Source organism: Aplidium turbinatum, chromosome 12 (assembly GCF_918807975.1).
Source record: "Aplidium turbinatum chromosome 12, kaAplTurb1.1, whole genome shotgun sequence".
Lineage (NCBI taxonomy): Eukaryota > Metazoa > Chordata > Ascidiacea > Aplousobranchia > Polyclinidae > Aplidium > Aplidium turbinatum.
The window spans coordinates 7,384,113-7,404,178 of record NC_137483.1 but is presented as its reverse complement, the minus strand read 5'-3'; the positions used below and the strand labels follow the sequence as shown (position 1 = coordinate 7,404,178).

Genomic DNA, 20,066 nt, shown 5'->3' with positions numbered 1-20,066 from the left:
GCTTCAATGAGGCAGAATATAGTTTTGTTTTAGAAATTCTTAAATAAACTGAATTCATTGTGTGCATATTTAATTTGTATTTCAAATGTCATATTGGAGTCAAAACGCTTAGTGTGAATCAGTCCTTCACATTCTTACAGACATGCTGTTGTATGGTTTGTATCACACAACTCCATATTGAAAACACAAAAATTTCAAAGCTGGTTTCAGCATCACACAGTATTAGTCTGCACAAACATTAAAATCATGTTTGGTATTGAAGAATTTCGTCAGCTTTTGGGACTTTAGTTTTTGTCTGATAGTGATGAGGCCATCTCTACGTTTTAATCCAAATACATGAGCAGATGCTTGATATCTTTGAGGTTTAAGTTGACAACTTGGTGAAAATATTTAGCCTTGATGTTAATAACTGGAATTTGGAACAATCTGATGTTGGTATCAATGTTGCTGTTTGGAGGTTTGGGTTCATTTACATACCCACCTTGCAAGGCAATGGCTTGTCTGTAGGCTACGATGCAATGCATTGAGACGGCATGAGTTGAACGACTAAAAACTAATGTTTGTAGGCCACTTCTAGCTCCTAATATGGCAGGAGCACCGTCAGTGCATATAACACAAACAATTTCCCAGCCGAGTCCTTTTTGGTCAAAAAACGCTGCCAACTTTTCCATCACATCAACAGCTCTCACATTGGTCTCTAATGCAGAGAAAAACGGGATATTGTCTTTTACTGACATGTATCTGCAAAACACCAACTAGGAGCAAGATGGAATGTTGGTAGTTTCATTAAGTTGAATTGAGAAGAATCCGAAGTGTGATTTTTTATTGCTGTATTTAGGCCTAATTGCTCTTTTATATTGTGAGACAAATCAGCAATTCTCCGCTGTGGGCTACAGTAGGCTATCGTTTGAAAGAAAATGTTGCTGGAATCCCTCTTATTGAATCCAGGCGCTGACGCTTCACACTATCTTTTTTTCGTTAAAAAAAGTTCACATCTTCATCCTTGTAATTTGGATGAACTTTTTCCAGGTGAAGTTTCAGTTTTGATGGCCTCAATGAATGATGACTAACAACTTCACAACATAATACATGTTGTCCTTTTTCTTCTCTGCTATCAAAAATTGATGCTACATACTGAATGCAATTTTCATCAAACTTAAAGCTTCAAGTACGGTATTGTCAATTCCTCCCCAAAATAAAAAGCTGCACGTACTAAAAAGCGGATCTGCTGAAGTTCAAATAAGCTACCGCTTTTAAAGGCATAGGCTACTAAATGAAAATTTCAAACGGGAATTAAGCATTAAAATGAGTAAACTGAACATTCAAGAATACATTTCAAAAAAAATTACCGAAAAAAATTTGTTTTCAATGGCGCTGGTAAGGCCCAAAGTCCAATGTTTCATTTATTTTCATTTTTTTCAAAATGACCAAAAAGTGCAAACACTGCTCGATAATACGTCACTAAAGACAGCAATAACAAAAGCCACGTTACCACATCTGATGTTTTGAGCAAACTGTCTGATGTTTTGATGTTGAAATGTGTTGTTTTGATGTACATACATACATAGCCTACAGTCAAATCGCCCGCAGTAACAATTGTTGCGCGATTAGCTGATTGCTGTAGTCTTTAGTGACGTAACTGTACAGTCGCACGCTTCGCTGCTCAGGCCAAATCTCGTTTTGAAAGCTCTGACAAAATCACGCGCGCAATGGTGGTCAGACCGCAATGGGGCAAAATTTTATTGAAAATCGTTTTATGGTAGCATGTTAAACACAAAGAACGTGGAAAATCGCCAAGTCAAGTTTTTCCTTTAGTATCCCTTTAAAGATGGCTTTATTCTAATTGTAACCACAAACTAGTCTATTACATCATAAAGTGTTGTAAAACTGAGTTGATGTAAAACTGTGTGTCGCAATAATTAGAATGATGATTGCCACTTTGTAGCTAAAAACAGCAGTAGGCTATCATTCATTGTAACTAAACAAACACACAAGTGTAAAATTGACTATAGTGACAAAGATGAAACAAAATGTTTCAATAAATCTTTTAATTTTTTAAATATGTCTGTGGCCCACCTCAAAATGCTTCTATGGCCCACCAGTGAGCCATGGCCCACTGGTTGAGAACCGCTGGTCTAGTGGGAGCGTCAACCCTTGTTAACACTGAGAATCCACACTCACTAACGGCAGTGCTAGATCCAAATGTAGCAATATCTGCTGCAAGGTTGAACACTTTACAGATAAGAAAACTAGAAACAAAATTTATTTACACTGATTGGATTAAAGAGAAAAAATAAACACTGCTTAAAAGATTACAGGTTTATATTTTGTATGCGTTGTCTTCAAAAACCGCTTGCTTTACCACTGCACATTTTGCGATTTATCACTGCACAAATTGATTATCACTGCACAAATTTGGTTTATCACTGACCCTTAGAATTAGGTATGGTACTGAGAATAGCGACAGCTAATATCAAATAGCGTAATTTGTAGGCTACCGATTTGTAGGCCTGCTGGAAAACCATTCCCTCTTTGTTAGGTTATATTCTTTCCCAAAACATTTTCATTTTGCAGTTTCGGACAATTATTCTACCAACTTAACACGTGTTGGCCTTGGTTGAATTGAACATGTTGAGGTTGCCAAAGGAGGGGGTAGGGGGGGGGGGCGAAATTGTGTAATCATCTTAGCTGTTAACTAAACAAAACAGTTGTAGTTAATTGGGCCTAGGTTGGAGCTCTGCAACGGAAAAGATGGGCAAAATCATTATAATTGTAGCTGTTGCTCGAGAATGTTGGGATTTTGCCAGAGGGAGGGAGGCGAAATTTTTTTCAGGGGGGGGGGCGAGGTTCCCCCTGGCCCCCGGCTGGCTACGTGCCTGAATGCAACACAAAGGTTGGAAACCACAGGGGTCTAAATTCAAACGTAAATCATACAAAATTAGAACAATATATAGGACAGCTGATATATTTAGGACAACATCTACAGACAACAACAATGAAAAAATTCAAATTCGAAATTGTTTGAAGATCCTTTGCAAAAAACAAAATCGTTCAATGATCAAAGTTCAAATGGAAATCCAGTTCGTAGCTTAGTTCTGCTGGTGTAAACTTCATAAGCGACGGCAGTCTCATTGGCGCAATGCACTTCACAGTATCATATATTTCGACATCTACAATTCTCATTGGGCTTCAATGGAAATAAACGAATAACTAAATGGTAAGGGAGCGTCTTGCTAAGTAAAAGCGGCATACGCAAACGCAATTACATTGCATGGAATAAAACTAAAAATAGAATTGTTGCATTTTATATCAAAAGTATGATTGATGATGAAACCATTGAAAGAACGAAGCGCTTGAATGAAGTTAGAATCATGAAATATAAATTCTATCAAAGTCGTTCTTATGTGTTTTTGAACTTTTCAGAACTTTTAAACCACTGTTCGATAAATGTTATGAATTCGACCGATGCAGCACTGTGCGCCATAATGTTGGTCATCTCGCAAGCTGGTCCTTTTTATCGTGACGTCACATACGCATCTTAAGAGGGGGATATCCAACATTCCTGGCTGCACAAAAATAATTGACAAAAATAAATCTAACATAGTCATTAGCTTTCACATCATTGTGTTTGAACTTGATTAATTTAAAATCAACAACAGTTGACAATAAATAACAAATGCTCCTGCCGACCACTTTGCTGTAAAGAGCGAAGCAAGATTTCGCAATAAGATAGTAAAGCTTAAAGCCAAGCGCCATTAAGAAGAAAGGTTATGCCAATGCCAGGCACGGCTCTCAAACAAGACAACACCTCAAAAATTATCTCGGGCGAAGTCCGGCCAATTGCGGCCATTGCTATTCTGAAAAACCGCTAGGCCATTCTAAAAACGTCTCAAAACATCGACCTTTAATCTGTTGAAAGTTATTTATTTCGGTAGAGCTTTACACACCCAGAATGTTTGAAGCACAATCGTCTCAAAACCTATGGAAAAAATATAGAAATGAGATTTCCATTCGACACATAATCTCCTGTGTGAATTTAAGGTAGTATTGTGACACTGAAACGGCATTGCGACTTGCTTAGAAACAGCAGAAATACGTAATTATATTGCAGATAAAAACAATAACTTGAGACACAAAGGTTGGCTTTTAAATCAAAAATATACAAATGATTGTTGGTAAAACGATTTAAAGAAAGTGCTTGAATGAAGTTAGAATCATGAAATGCAAATTTTATCACAGTCGTTCAAATAGACATTTCAGATTCAAATACACAACTGTACAAACGGCTACAGCAGTGATATCAAAGCAGAGTAGAAAATTTCCTGGTGAAGGAATTACATGAGGAAGTTACAAACACATTTTCTTTCTCAAGTTGATAAATTGGTACGGCTACGTTGAAGCTGTTGTATCTCGACCAAGCCATTTTGTTGGTGGTTAGACACATTTTCGTCATCAAGCCGGTAAATTTTAAGAGGAGTACCGTAACTACTAAAAATATTGCAAACATGATTTACGAAAATTGTGTTTAAATTAGGCTGATTTGAAATCGACAACAGTTGACGATAAATAAAAAATACAATTATGCAATCACAATTTAAGAGTTTTATATTTTTTCAGTAAACAGCGTTGCAGGACGTCGCAATAGGATAACAAAGTTGAAAGTCAAGCGCCGTTAAGCCAATTTGCGTCCGGCATCGAGTGTTGAGAAAATGATTAAAAGAATAAAATGTTTGAATGAAGTTAAAATCTCGAATACAAATCCCATCATAGTCGTTCAAATCATCATCAGCACTTCTATTGCAACCACCCAGCCTCTTTGAAATGATTGCAATCATCAGACTCCTTCCACATTCGAGGATGTGGGTTGTTCAGTGCCAGTACTTTCGTCAGGTGGGCTTGGTCGCATGCGCACGTAGACAGAAACGGAACCTTTAACTTTCTAAAGTAATAAAACATGAAGTGTTGGATTCAATTGCATCAAAATCAAATCCAAGAAAAACTACAAAAATAAAAGAATAATAACAAAAACAAACAGGAAAGAAGTGACGTGATCTTGTTGGCACAAAACACTGATTATAATCTTTCGTAGTGATTCCCGATAAAGGCCATGAGTACATTGATTTCACAAAAATGAGCTAAAACTGGTGTGCTGTATTCTAGTGTAGTTTAGCTACCTTGCATTCAAGGTTACTCCGAGAGTTATTTTTAATAGGGTTTCTAATGTAGAGATAGTTAAAAACGTTTATTTAGTGGTAGCTTTTTAATCGTTCTTTTTACGTTTTTTATACTATTTTCTATCGTTTTATATATTTTATCAAGTAACAACTGTTTTCATTAATCATAGCAAACATCTGTAAAAAAAACTGCACAATTATAGCTGTTGAACAACTTTATATAAATTAGTTTATCTATTTATTATATATTATATCTATTAGTTTATTATTATTATTTAGGTCGTTTATCTACAGCAGGGGTCACCACGCTGTTATGGCCCTCCACGCTGTTATGTGCGGCCCGCGGATGGTATCAGCGTACAAGTATAACCAAAAATACTTTTCTTGAGGAGCTAAAGAGCATGAAGGCAAAAAAGCTTTCCGGGAAGCATATTTTTGCTTTGCATACGATTCCACCGACCGACCAATCAGATTGTAGTTCTAGATGGGGGTCGCTTAAAGTTATTCCAATGTGATGTCCAGCCACACTGTCCCAGTGGTTGAGTAAAACGTCTGCTTTCGAATTTCGGAATTGTCTGTGAGCATAGGGTTGCTTATTTTAAGTTTGTAAATGTCATATAAACACTAGTGTGCGTTTCACCGTTATTGTGTTTTACGAGCAGTGTTCCCTTTATACAAGTTTTTGTTGGCAAAATAGGTCATTGTGCCTACTCAATTTATAATGAATTAGCAAAATATTATATATAAATTTAAAGACTTTTTCTGGTTATATTATGAAAAGCTTAGTGCTGCAAAATGTTGTGAATCAACAATTCTTGCCATGCTGATAAGCACCGCAAGTGACAGTTGTCTAATAATCAAAGACGGTGTTATAGACTGTCACAAAAAAGATGAAAAACGAACATTGCTATTTTAGAGAGAAGACTGTTCTTAAATTACGATAGAAACGATTTTCGTTGATTTCCACAAGCGTTTGTTTCATGGTGCCTGGTTTCTTCCTGTTATTGAAGCCTATTTTTAGCTGATATGTTTTGCAGGTCACTATTGTTGCCTGTATTGCGATGTGTTAAACATTTCCTTGTTTACTGACACTGTTAATTGCAAGATATCTTTTGTGAAGCGAATTGACATGCTTGGCGATGAATATTCTGATGAAACCGCTCGCCTCGCTATAAGTGTGTAAAACAAGTGGCCTCGTTTATTAGGCATTGTTAAAAAAGTCAACAGTGTTGTAAAAGGAGCTTGGCCTGGCAGTAGCGTTGTTCGATTAATTTTGTTGCTGTGGTATTCTAACATAAATATGAACAACCAGTGGCGTAGGAGCATATGCTGCCGCCTCTGGCTTTCGTTGAAAATGCAGCCCTAAGTAGACTGCAGCAAATTTTTAAATAGTTTCATGTTCAAGCAATCTTTTCAATAAAAATAATTATAAATTATGTGCCGCGTCTCTAAAGTTCTATATTGCTTGAGAAAGAAGCCTCACTGTCTCAGCGTTAAGGCCAAAAATAAAAGACAAAAAATGAACAACAAATGTATTAGGCAAATAAAAGATCAATAGCCGCCTCAAAATTGAACTTTTAAAATTGAATTGAACGAGGTCTGACTACAGAAACTACTGCTGAGATAGAGAAAGTGATTCGTGATTATAACAACGGATTTATAACGTAATAAATGTTACTAAGAATTGAACAACAGACGGAGTACAGGCTACAGCTGATCCAACATCACGCAAGAAGCAACTCGAGCTTTTTAGCTGTTGTTCTATCCTTAAATTGTTTAAGGTGTGCTGGCTGTCTCTTTGTAAATGATTTTCTTGTTTTACTTATTTATTTTTGCATTACTTCATTTCTCGTGCTGTGTGCACTGTGCAGCCTCATTTTGCCGCCCCCTTGCAGCCTGCCGCTCCTGGCGCAGAGCCAGAACCGCCAAGTGGCCGCTACGCCACTGTGAACAACATGTAACGCTGGATACTGGGCACGAAATGCGTTCTTTTCTAGCATAAGAGTCAACTTATACTTAAAATTTTATTAGTGCGGCCGCCACAGCTCTCCTTAGTGCCAAAGTGGCCCGCACGCAAAAAAGGTTGGTGACGCTTGATCTACAGAAAATGCAAGCCAATTCGCTCTCCATCTTCGCAATTCAATGGTAACTGCAAAGCAATTGCTTGGTTCAACATTCAGCATTTCATGGTAGAAGTCGAAAGTCTCGTCGATCGGGCAGTCCTCATCTTCATGAATCAACAAAGGCAGAAATGTGCTGACTTTTAAAGCTAGCGAGCAGTGCTCATTGAATCTCTCGTGAATTTGTGCCATGCAATTGTCAGGAGAAAAACTGTTCGTTTGAAATAGATCTCCGCAGTTTCAGCTGGAATGTTAGGTCGATGTTGTTGTCTAGGTGCTCTCCGGGGCATTCGAATTTCTTCGCCAAAAACTGAGCAAGCCTTGCCAAAAAGTTGGTGAAAAAGCATATTATCGCCCCCTAGGTCTTGCAACACAGTTGCGCAGCTTCTAACATTCACCACTGCAGAATTCAACGTAGCCTATGTGTAGGTCCTTGTAGGAGCTTATTTGTGGTGCTGCAGCACCATTAGACGAGCCGCCAATGTATGCAGTGTATAGGCTACTAGTGATTGCTTGCTTAATTAAATATTGTTAACTTACTGCAGGCTAATCAAGATTAAACTAGAAGTTGATTTGGAAACTCAGAATACTATTGATAAATTACATCGCAAAAAGTATACCCCCCCACGCTAGGATGAATCATCCAAGCAATTATGTCTTGCACTACAACCTCTTTTTTTTTTTTTTTTTTTTTTGCAAAATTTCTATTTTGTTACCTAATCATTAGGCGGAATGGCCCGTTTCGGTGAGTCCGATTCGGTGAGTCCGATTTGGTGAGTCCGATCCCTATTTAGTGATTTTTTTTATTTTTATTTTTTTAATTATCGGGTACCGTAGCCTAATTATCATTGCCGTTTTAGGGTTAAGGGTTAGGGGTTAGGGATAGGGGTTAGAGGTTAGGAACTCACCGAATAGTAGCAGACCCTCATTAGGGGGGGCATCGCCCCTTATCCTCCCCCCTAAATACGCTACTGTTCCCTTATGTCTTATTGGTGTCGTGAAACCTGGAGGTAGTTCCGTCATAAGTCAAGTGTGCCATGATTAGGAATTTGAAACGCTAGCTAGGTATTTGTGGGTTTCTAAAAGAATTTGTATCGTTTATTAGGAATTTGAAACGCTAACTAGGTATTTGTGTGCTTCTTGGGAATTTTAAATGCTAGCAGTAATTGTGCGTTCTCTTACAATCGGTAGTGTGATACATATATACGTAGTTTTACGTCTCTTTAGCGTTGTGCATCTGCCGCATGCCACATTGTGCTTAAATGCATGCTTGGTGGATTTCAGTCAAACTGGTGAAACTAACGCGTCTCGCGTTGAATTTCAATATTATGACTTTTTCAGATTCACCACGGATTCTTTTCTTGAAAGTTATGGTACCAGTTCAGTTTCGGTGTCAGTTTAATTTTTGTTACGAGTCATGACTTGATTCAGTTCACCACGTTCTGTTAGGCATTTTTCGGTTGCAACCTTTTGAGTTAATGCGTCCTTTCGGTTTGCTTTGTGAAAGAAATTTAGATCATTTAAACGTACTCAAAGAATGCCGAAAGCGAAAAACAGTCTACGTTGCTCTTGCCCGCAAAACAGCAGCTGATCGCATGGCTTTCTCTGACCCGTGAATCACTACTGATCTGAGATGCGCAGTTGCGCACGACACGCACGCTCACAGTCACACACTGCTTAGTGCTTATCTTCTCGTGCGTTAGGAGCAACTTCAAAGTCAAAACACGTGGTACCGGTAGCAAAAAAGCGAATGCGAGGTTGAATGTTCATTCGCATTTCACGAGTTATCGAAACGTCCCTTAGATTTTTTGTGACTTCAAACATGAAATCGATTTTAGCAAACTTATCGAGTTGAAACTACGACACAACGAACAATCACGTGAATACAGCTTAAAGAAAAAATGCATTTTTCAAAATTGTCATCCGTGTTGTACTGTACTGTTTGTACTGTATTGATGTAGCCTATAGGCTACGTGACCAGTACGTGACCCACGGATACATCTCATACACTCATCAATATACACTCATGTATAATACACTCCTGCACTACCGTGTAGCCAGGGTCGGATTAAAGGTACTGTAGGCCTAAGGCTGTTTACTAGAGAAGGGCTTAATTTCGCAAACCAAGCTACAAAAAGTAATAAAAATACATACATGAAAAACTGAAATTATTTACTGCAAACTAACATAAACATAAAAGAAAAATGGCTAATGATGGCGCATAATTGGTTTTGGAAACAAACACAATTTTTATAGTCAAATTTGAAGCAGATGGAATAGATTTTGGAAAGAAAGAAATGGATAGTAGGTGCCTATGGTAATACTTTACCTAATGACACTCTAAACCAGGTTTTTTTTTGCCTTTTTTCCACCGCGACCCCCTCAGAGCAATCAATGTAGAATCGTACCCCCCTCCCTATAAAAGTATTCAACAAAAGCATATGCAAAAGTTAACCAAATTTGATTCATGCTGACATCCAGTTATGTTTAGTTTTGCTGTTCCAACGTAAACTTCCGAAACGAAAAACGTGTTTTTGCGATGTTTTCACGGCTTTTATTACATTTCCTCCGATTGTTATTTCCATTTTCTATCAATCTTAGCTAGATAATAGGAGAAAAAAGGGGAGGATAATCTACGTTTTCGCACTTTCACCGGCTGAATTTATTGCAATCTTTTATGGATTTATTTAAATCAATTTCAGAGAGATGGTTGGTGCTGCATATTTTTAAGTATTAAGTTTGTCAATGCGTGCACCTGATCAGTGATGGGCATTATCGGCGATAATTTACCGGCAATAACTATCGGCGATAAATTTTTATCGCCTATCGTTATCGCTCAATTACCTTTTCAGTTATCGTTTATCGTTATCGCCAAAGGCAATATTTGATTATCGCCGATAAATTTTATTTCGGATCAACACACAAGTGGAAAAACCATGAAAAGTAATATTTTTACTAGCCACCTAGTTAATGAAACTAAAATTGAAACCAGTTCTTCTACACTGCCTGAAGTGTGTGTGCACAGGTCGTTGTCAGGGGAGGGGGGCACGACCCCCTGCAGCGACGGCAATGACAACACAATAATTTTTAGAGTTGCAAATTGCAATGCAATGAAATGCATGCAACAATTCTCTTGTTGTTTTGCTGGAATCGGCAATCGCGAGTGAATTTTAGAATTAAAATGTAAGCGCACAGGCGACTTTGCTGTAAACAGCCCTTTAAGCAGAAAGCAAAATACAAAGTTTGGAATTTTTTATGGTAGTTTCATTTGATTTAATTATTTTGCCTACTAAACGTAAGCAGCAGTGTAACTCAATTGATAAAAGCATCCAACTGGTATCTGAAGGTATAATTATAAGCACGGCGGTTACCTCAGTGGTTTGATTCTGGATCAAGAGGTAAAAGGTTCGATACCCACTGCCGCTGTTGCGATTCTATTCATGCATAACTTACAAAAAGTTTTGTCCCTTTTACTGTATATTATGTTCAATTTTTCGTCATGTTGATGAAAACAGTTCGTGTTGCATGGGATGGGGCAGCGCTAATCAAGAAAAAAAAGTTATCGTTATCGGACATTATCGGCGATAATTTTATCGTTTATCGTTATCGCTTAACTTTTTTGATTTATCGTTTATCGTTATCGCTTTAGGCATTTTTTGTTTATCGATTATCGTTATCGCTTAACTAAAAACTAAGTTATCGCGCCCAACACTGCACCTGATGCTGAAAGAGCTTTCAAACAAAATAGCAGACACTGAGTTAATTTTTTTCAATGCCATTGAAAACGATACTGAGAAATCTATATTTTGCATGGGATTCTACATAATTTTTCTTTTTTACCATAGCGTTGTTACTGGTTAACTTTAGTCTGTACAAAACAACGTACAACGTCTGAAAGCTTAAACGATATAACCAGAGCCACTATAACAACCTCAAGTCGAGGAATGGGCGATTGCGAAAAAAAACAGTTTTTTACCTTTTCTGGCAACAAAGAATTGAAAACAATGCGCTGGAATTTCAAGCGCCTCGCGAACCTCCAAAAAACGGCTCGCGACCCCCAGGTTGAACAGCCCTGCTCTAAACTCAATTTCGGTAAAAGTGGCGCCTACGTGGTTTTGGAAATTGGCTCTTCACATGTATTGACTCAACTCAGTCTTTCGTTTTTAAGCAAAAACTGTACTGTACTAGTACTAGATTTGTATCACTATCAGCCTTACAAAAATTGAGGGCCGAATTTTTCCAGGGCCTAAGGCTATAGCCTTATTAGCCTAATGGTTAATCCGGCCCTACGTGTAGCCTATACTCGAGTATAGGTTGATCTCGTGTATAAGTCGAACCCTTACTTTTGAGGTGAAAATCGATGATATTCTCCAGGTATAAGTCGGATAATATATTTATCGAATTTGAAACTGTGGATCCCTCTGTGGATCCTTCTCTAATATCATGGGCCAATCCTATAGATGTTTGCTGGTACACCCCTTCATTTTCTTTGAATTTTAATACTTATATGTGCCGCTAGTATCTAATTTCTTGTATTTTAGTTCCATCTCAGATGATTGTTATGTCCCAGCTCAGTTGCAAATTCTTGTCTTTTTTTTCTAGCTTTTATCTTTAACAAATTCCTGCCATTTCTTAGCACAAATTCTCTCAAAAAAATCACACCTTCTAATAGGCTGTAAAATTACGTTTCGCTTAAGTCCGAAGTTAAAACTTAAATCCAGTCTCATTGTCGCACAACAATCACTCAAGTTTCAAATCATCATCTCAACCAACGCTTCAAGACAACTTTCCACTTTAACTTTACTACGCTGAAGAGATCGGAAGATCGAAACACTGGCCTTTGTCCGTAGTTACTTTTCATAATGTCTTTTTAGACATTCTTTTTGGGCCAATAATGTATTTTTAGACATGACTTTTAAAGAAATAAAAAAAATTCATAAGGCATGTAAATTTCACTCTGTGTGGAGCTACATGTACTTGAGAGGTTAACCGTTATTTTTATTCACTTGTGCTGTTGGTTGGATTTATACATTTGTCGTACACAACAAAGCCTTCACCAGCGCTCAATAAGAAATTGATCACATAAAGCTGTGACGTCAAAAAGACATCAAAAACTGAAATAGAAGATGATTTGCAATTAAATGACTTTCAGCATCTGAGCTACAGAGAGTACCCCACCTATATAGTGTTTGGGAAGTGCGAGCGTGCTTGCTGGTGATCCTGTTAGCTGCTACCTATTGTGGTTTGGAATCCTGGAAGAGCCGTTGTTGGGTCGTTGATAATGGTCTTGTTCCCATGACAAACCTGTGTGCCAGTAGGCTATTGGTTCCATTCAGATGCGAATCAAAATTGTTGCAGCTGGTAACTTTAGCATAGATGGAGAAAAAATTGTATGCACACAATATGCCTCCAGGCAATAAAAATATCTCAACAAAGCATTTAATCCATTCCGGACCTTTTCCAATGCAAAGTTACAGATCAGAGCATCAAATAATAAAGACTTTGCATAGTCTGATTTGATGCACAATAGGTTATGCATAGGCTGTTCGATAGGTTTTGAGTCATGGTGGAGCGTAAACAATTCTTCACAAATTTCTATGTGCTAAAACCACGTTTTCAACTCGCATCCGTTCGAGAGAGGCTTACCGGTTTAAGTAAACAATTCTCAAAGCAACGAAAATATTTTAGAAAATTGTTTCGAAGCTTGCAATCAACGATTTTTTTGAGTGGAGATCATGAGGTGGTACGTTCCGGTTTGCAGCTCAAGTTTGCTGTCTAGCTTTCTTTTAAAAGTACCAACTCATCCAAAATGTCATTATCGTGGGCTACAACTTGTCTAAATTTCATCCACAAGTCCCAACTGCACACCATAAACTCCAACTAGATTTTCGCAGTGACATCCATAAGCAGAAAATAGTAAGGAAGGATTTACTTCCTTTAATCTTGCATGAACATCTTTCCCCTTCCAGACATGTTGGATCCATTATCACATAGGCAACCTGGCCAACGCAGTTTTTGAAGTCAAGGTTAAGTTGGTCAAGCAAAAATAGCAGGCTACACGCTTAGCCAAAGCACCAGTTGTCAAGTTAAAACAACAGAAACGGTTCAGTGATACAGAAGTCAGTAAGATCTTATGTCTTGAAGCAGTTTAACATAACCTTCCTCAATTAATACGAGAATGATTTGTTCTTGATTTGAAGTAGCACCTACATTAATCGAAAAATAGTTGGAACTACGCATTTCATTCAAAAAATTGTTTATTTTTAAGTTGGTATATTTTTTGTAGGCCTAGTAGTAAAAATGGGCCCCCCTCAAAAGTAACAAAACGAAAAACTACTCGTTTTTCCTTTACAGTGTTATGCTAGGGGGGAAAGTTGCCCGACTTCCCCCCTCTCAGAGCCCCTGCTAGGAAGTCGGAGCTGCAGCCGCGGAGCCAGCGTTTTTAATAGGACCGGAGCTGGAGCCTTTAACTCCGTTTTCTGAGGAGTCGAAGCTGGAGCCATAAAAAAGGCAACCGCTCAGGCTCCAGCTTTAGCTGAGAAACTCACGAGTTAATTTTATTAAATCTATGTAACGAGACAAGAAACTATGAGAGATGACCAACTAGGGATAGTGACAGGCTATGTCACATTTTGTCGCATTTTTTACAGAGCGGATTGTTTCATCACAAATCAACTAGCAAAATCATACATACAAGTCATGCCGTACATTAAACGTATGTAAACGTTGAATCAATGAAAATACCGATAAACTTCGCTAGTTGGTACTGAACTAATGAGCAGCTAGGCATTTCGTGTGGTGAGTGTAAAGTAATGCACAGTTAGTCACAGGCAAGCCTACTAGCTACCTGTTACAGCATGAAACGAAAATTATGAAGTCACACAATATCTAAAAAAAATTTTACTCTCAAGTACTCTCAAGAGACATAGCACATGAAAGCAATTTATTGAAACTATGCAGGCTAGGAAGCTAATTTGTTACTTCCCACGAATTACATATTTCTTATATTTGTCGTTGTTTTGAAGGGCAGTGTTTTAAAAAACTCCATTATATTTAATTCTAATAAATGTACTTATTTTGGACACACGTCTTTATTTTCTCTCTGGAGCTGCAGCCAGAGCCATTGGCATGAAGCCGGAGAGCTCCAGAGGTGGAGCTACTGATGTAAAGCCTCACAGCTCCGAGCTGGAGCCGGACCTTTTTTATAGCAGCTCCGCATCCCTGCTATAAAGCAAATCACATTCGAACTGAAGTTGTGCTTATGGAAGTTCAAAGAAAATGTTGTTTTTTGTTTTGCTATTCAAACAAAAAGTGTGATTTTATGCAAATGTTATAAAAATTCTCGATTAAGAACAAACTACAGTACAAACCAAGACAAAAACATGGTAAGGACAAGTTTTAAAAAAATAACATGATTGCATAATCTCTTAATTTTCATTATCTTACACAATCATTCCGCGTTTTCAGCTTTGGGAATTGAAAGCTGCTTCACCTTTCAATGAGCTAATAAGTATTTTTTCAAAAACTTTAGTATGATAGTAATGTCTTCATCAATGTTGAAATGAGGTGAAAAATACTTTGGTAATAACAAGTTTTTAATTTTAAGAAACAACCTGAACTTCAAATTTATGCACATTTGTGATAAGTGTTATTTACAAAATTGAAAATCCGTGGGTGACCGTTGTTGGCACCAAGTCATCTGTGTACCTCCTCGTGGTGCGGCTGGAAGCATTGCGGCTGACTAAACACAGAGGCGCTGAAGAAAGGAACTGGCCTACCTACTTCAGTACTATGGCCAAGTCTACAATGATGCAAAAGTTTAACAAAAATACGAGAAACGGCGTAAATGGGTCTCCGAGTTCTAGAAACCAGAGCCCCTCGCCCGGTAGTCGGAGTCATCAATTGCAGGGCTCTTTCGATCGTCATTCAACAACTGTAATTAATGCAAAAATATTCCGACAACGAACTCAAAGAATTGCCATATGGAATGTACGAACACTTTACCAACAAGGAAAACTGGACAATATTATGCTAGAAATGGACAGAATGAGAATGAACTGCTTGGGTCTTTGCGAAGTAAGATGGACAAAAACTGGTCAATTCATGAAAGATGATAAAACAATTATATATTCTGGAGGTAATGAACATCAAAGAGGTGTTGCTGTGATTATTGACAAACAACTTTCTAAATCAATATTGGGTAGTTGGCCTAAATCTGATCGTTTGCTTCTCGTAAAACTGAAAGCTAGTCCTTTCAATATCAATCTGATTGTTGCTTATGCACCAACAACGGATGCAGATGACTCGGAAATTGGTGATTTCTACGACTCACTGGATGAACTGTACAAAGAATGTAAATCACAGGAAGTGAATATTGTGATGGGTGATTTTAAAGCTAAAGTTGGCTGCAACAAACATGGAAAAACTGTTGGACCTGACGGCCTTGGATCACAAAACGATCGCGGTGAGATGCTCATTGACTGGTGTGAAGGAAAAAAGCTTGCTGTTATGAACACATGGTTTGCAGCACACCCTCGGCGTCGATATACTTGGACAAGTCCTGGTGACCGATCAAGAAATCAAATTGACTACATTATGATAAATGAAAGATATAGGTCTTCCATTTCTAATGCAAGAGCCTATCCCGGTGCTGATGGAAACAGTGATCATAACCCTGTAATTGCAACAATTAAAATTCGTTTAAACACTTTAAAACAACCGAAATGCAAACCGAAATATTTTTTAACTGCTCTGAAAGACCCTGTAACAAGAACAGATTTTTGCCATGCTGTCCTGGATAATCTCCCAGCTAACCAAAAGAAAGAAATAGTAGATAATCAGTGGGACAATCTCAAAACAAGTATTCTAACAGCAGCAGATAAAGTTATACCAAAAGAAACCAGACGAACTAAACAGCCTCACTGGATGACAGAAGAAATAAAAAATCTTATGTCAGAAAGAAGACAGTCAAAAACAAACCGAGAAAAATATAACAAAATTCATCAATCTATTCAAGAAAAGTGCAAATCTGCAAAAGAACAATGGTTAGAAGAAAAGTATAAAAAATTTGAAAGGCTCAAAGACATCAGCTCGAAGGAACTGTTCAAGGAAATACGCTTAATATCCAAAACCCCTCCTGTATTAACCTCGAAGTGCATTCGATCTTCTGATGGCAAAATTCTCTGTGAACCGAAAGATGTGAAGAAACGTTGGGAAGAGTACATCACTAACCTTTTTCAAGACGACAGAGAAGATATTGATAATAATATGATTAATTGTGAAACTGGACCACCAATATTAAAGGAAGAAGTACAGTGGGCTTTAGATAATTCAAAAACCGGCAAGGCAGCAGGCTCAGATGAAATTGTGGTGGAAATGTTGATAGCCTTGAAAGAAGATGGAATAAGCTTGTTGTGGAATCTCATTAATACCATTTATGAAAGTGGTGAATTACCTAAGGATATGCTGAAATCTCTTTTTATTGCCCTTCCGAAAAAACCAAACACACTTGAGTGTGGAAACCACAGAACGATAAGTCTAATGTCACATACATTAAAACTGCTCTTGAAAATTGTCCTCCAAAGAATACGAAGAAAGATTTTACCGGAAATATCTGCTTGCCAATACGGATTCATGCCTGACAAAGGAACAAGAAATGCAATTTTTGTAATTCGCATGCTGTGTGAACGTTCAATTCAACACCAACAAGATGTATTTCTGTGTTTCATAGATTATCAGAAAGCTTTTGATAAAGTACGCCATTTCCAGCTTCTTTCATCACTAAAACGAATTGGGATTGATGATAAAGATTTCCGTATGATACACAATCTATACTACAAGCAACAAGCCGCTGTCATACTTCCCAATGGAATCACTGAATGGATGGAAATATCAAGAGGTGTTCGACAGGGCTGTGTCATGAGCCCAGATCTCTTCAATTTGTACAGTGAGCTCATCCTTAGAGAACTGGAAGATATTGATGAAGGAATTAATATAAACGGAAAACTTATAAATAACATTCGATATGCAGATGACACAGTCTTGCTTGCAACGTCACAATGTGGTTTGCAAATTTTACTAGATGCAGTGCAAACATCTAGTGAAAAATATGGACTAAAAATAAACATTAACAAAACTAAAACTCTGGCAGTCTCGAAACGTCTTCCTGAACCAACAATTTGCGTGTACTACAATGATAACAAAATTGAACAGGTTCAAAAATTCAATTATTTGGGCTCAATACTGAATCCAAGCACCCGATGTGAAGAAGAAATTAGACGACGCATTGCACTATCAAAATCAAGTTTCAACACCATGGCAAAAATCTTTAAAGATCGAAAGCTCTCCAAAACCTTAAAAATTCGTTTGTTAAAATGCTTTGTTTGGTCAATTTTGATGTGCGGATGTGAAACCTGGACGCTAACGGCAAAAACACGAAAAAAGCTTGAAGCTGCAGAAATGTGGTTTTACCGAAGAATTCTCAAAATTCCATGGACAGCTTTTCGAACCAATAGAGCAGTTCTCCAACAGATGGGCCAGGAGCAGCAGATAATGAGATCTATAGAAATGCGGCAACTGAAGTTCTTGGGTCACATCATAAGGAAAGGCAAACTTGAAGATTTATCTTTAAGTGGAAAAATACTAGGAAAACGGTCAAGAGGAGCTCAAAGATTTACATTTTTGCACAATTTTCAACCACATACCAAGAACCCTACTAAAATTTGGCAAGACGCACGAGATCGATCAAACTGGAACATCATTGTACATCGAGGGCTGTATCAGCCATGATACCTACACAGAGAGAGAGTTATTTACAAAATAGTGATCACAACCTTCTCCAGACAACCTTTTCCTAAACCATTTTTAACCAGTTCACGGATGATGTCTCGAATTGACATGTCATCAACTACGCAATTCAGGACTTTGCTTTTAGGCTTACCGCGTCATAAACATTTAAACACACCCAGCAGGTATGTCCGCTTCACTATTAATCACTAAGTGGTCATCTCCTTAAGAGGTGTGCAAAACATGCACACCATCTCCGAATAATGTTGCCATTGCGTGTCAGCAAGTAAGGATATAGTAAGAATGAAATATGTATTGTGGGTGTTGTTTGTATAATACGCTTTGTCAAGGAGTGCCCGAAGATTTTCCACGTGTGGTACAATTTCTTCTGGCAGTGACTGTTGGATTGTTTGATACGTTGTGTGTATGCCTTAACTACGAACGTCACATCCTCTTTTGACGGTGACGTGTACAATTGATTGATTAATTAATTAATATTACTCAAACTAGTGTCCATAAAGTTCATCATTGATGAAAATATCAACAAGACTCAAATTTCCAACTTCATAACAACACCATGATTACTTACCTGAACATCTTCCCTTTGCTCCAATCTTACTGTGTTGGGCTCGACGTGACCTGCACAAAAAAATACAAATGACTAGTAGGACAATAAAACGCTTATTTACATACTTTATATTGTCTGTTGTTAGAAAGTCAGTAGGGTTGTTTGAAGCAACGGTTTTTGGTTAAAATGAAACGACACTCTAAAAACTGCCTTCGAAACAAAACACAATGTTTCAAACTTTAAAGTACAAGGGTCCGTTAAAACAGTGATTCTCAACGTGGTCCAGGTGGACCACTGGTGGTCAACCTGGAATTTCTGTTGGTCCACAGAGTGTTCTATAAATCCTTGATAAAACGTTCTTCAAAATTGTATCATTTACTACAGTAAATTGTGTAGCATGTAGCCTATGATTGTGTGTAAGCGTGACGTAATAATCATGTTTACTTCGTGATTTTTGATCGACTTTTCTGGAAGTGCTAGATAAGCAGAAGCTCAGCAGTTTTTGAACTTATTTTACTAGTTGACGAGTAGGCTGTTGAACCGCTCAAGGCATAAGTGAACTGCTGGTAGGCCTAATCAATAAATCATATGTTGCTTTTATAATTGTTTTCGCTGCTCGAAGATTGCGCTTGTTCGTGGAACAAAGTTCCTTTAGTGGGAGTGGAGCTATTCGCTGTTTCACTCAATGTCAATTAAATTATTTTATGAATGTTACATGTTATATTTTTTCAGACGTTAAATTAAGTAGGCTACTGTATTTTGCAGTGCTCTCAAATTAACGATATGTTAGAAGCTCCTGTTGCTAAGAAGGCAAAACTAAGACATTACCAGACATTAGTGACATTACCGGTACCCTTCTATTTCAAACAATATTTGCATTGTGTAATTGCGCATGATCTTTTGTTAGAATAAAATTTGAACTGAAGATTATGTGTATTTAAGTAGTTAAGTTTGATTGTGTAAATTAAGAGGGCTTGCTTAATTAGTTAATTACGTATTATTTTATTAAGGACTAAGATTGAACATGCCCTCGAGTTTTCTGACCTATGTGTAACAGGCTACAGTTCGACTAGTGGCGTTCATGAGGCGTCAACATAGCAAAGTGGTCCATCGGATATTTTTTTTAAAACATGGTCCATGGGCCAAAAAAGGTTGAGAATCACTGCGTTAAAAGGCAATGAGCCTGACTTTTAGCTACCCCTTATTGGTGACTATTTGTTCTCGGCCAGTGGTTTCCAATCTTTTTTGATGCGTTGCCCCTTTACATATATTAGAGATATTCATTCCTTCTCTATTCCATAATAGAATAAAGTAAGCGTAAGCCTGGATGCAAAAACAGCTTCAATACTAGTTTACTATAAAAAAATTTTAAAGAATTAAGTTGGCTGTAATTTCAACAGAATGTTAACAGCAAAGTAT

At 37.7% G+C, this 20,066-nt stretch overlaps 1 protein-coding gene across 1 annotated transcript in view; it reads right to left on the bottom strand.

The window, feature by feature from the left end:
* Positions 1 to 2,958: 2,958 nt before the first annotated feature.
* Positions 2,959 to 20,066, bottom strand: part of LOC145780540 (uncharacterized) — a 30,575-nt gene continuing 13,467 nt past the window's right edge. The window contains exons 8-9 of the mRNA XM_082592167.1: positions 18,669 to 18,718; positions 2,959 to 4,939 (exon numbers count right to left, since the gene is read on the bottom strand). Of these exons, the coding sequence (XP_082448293.1) occupies positions 4,835 to 4,939; positions 18,669 to 18,718 (155 nt within the window). The 3' untranslated portion in view covers positions 2,959 to 4,834. The remainder of the gene's footprint in view (positions 4,940 to 18,668; positions 18,719 to 20,066) is intronic.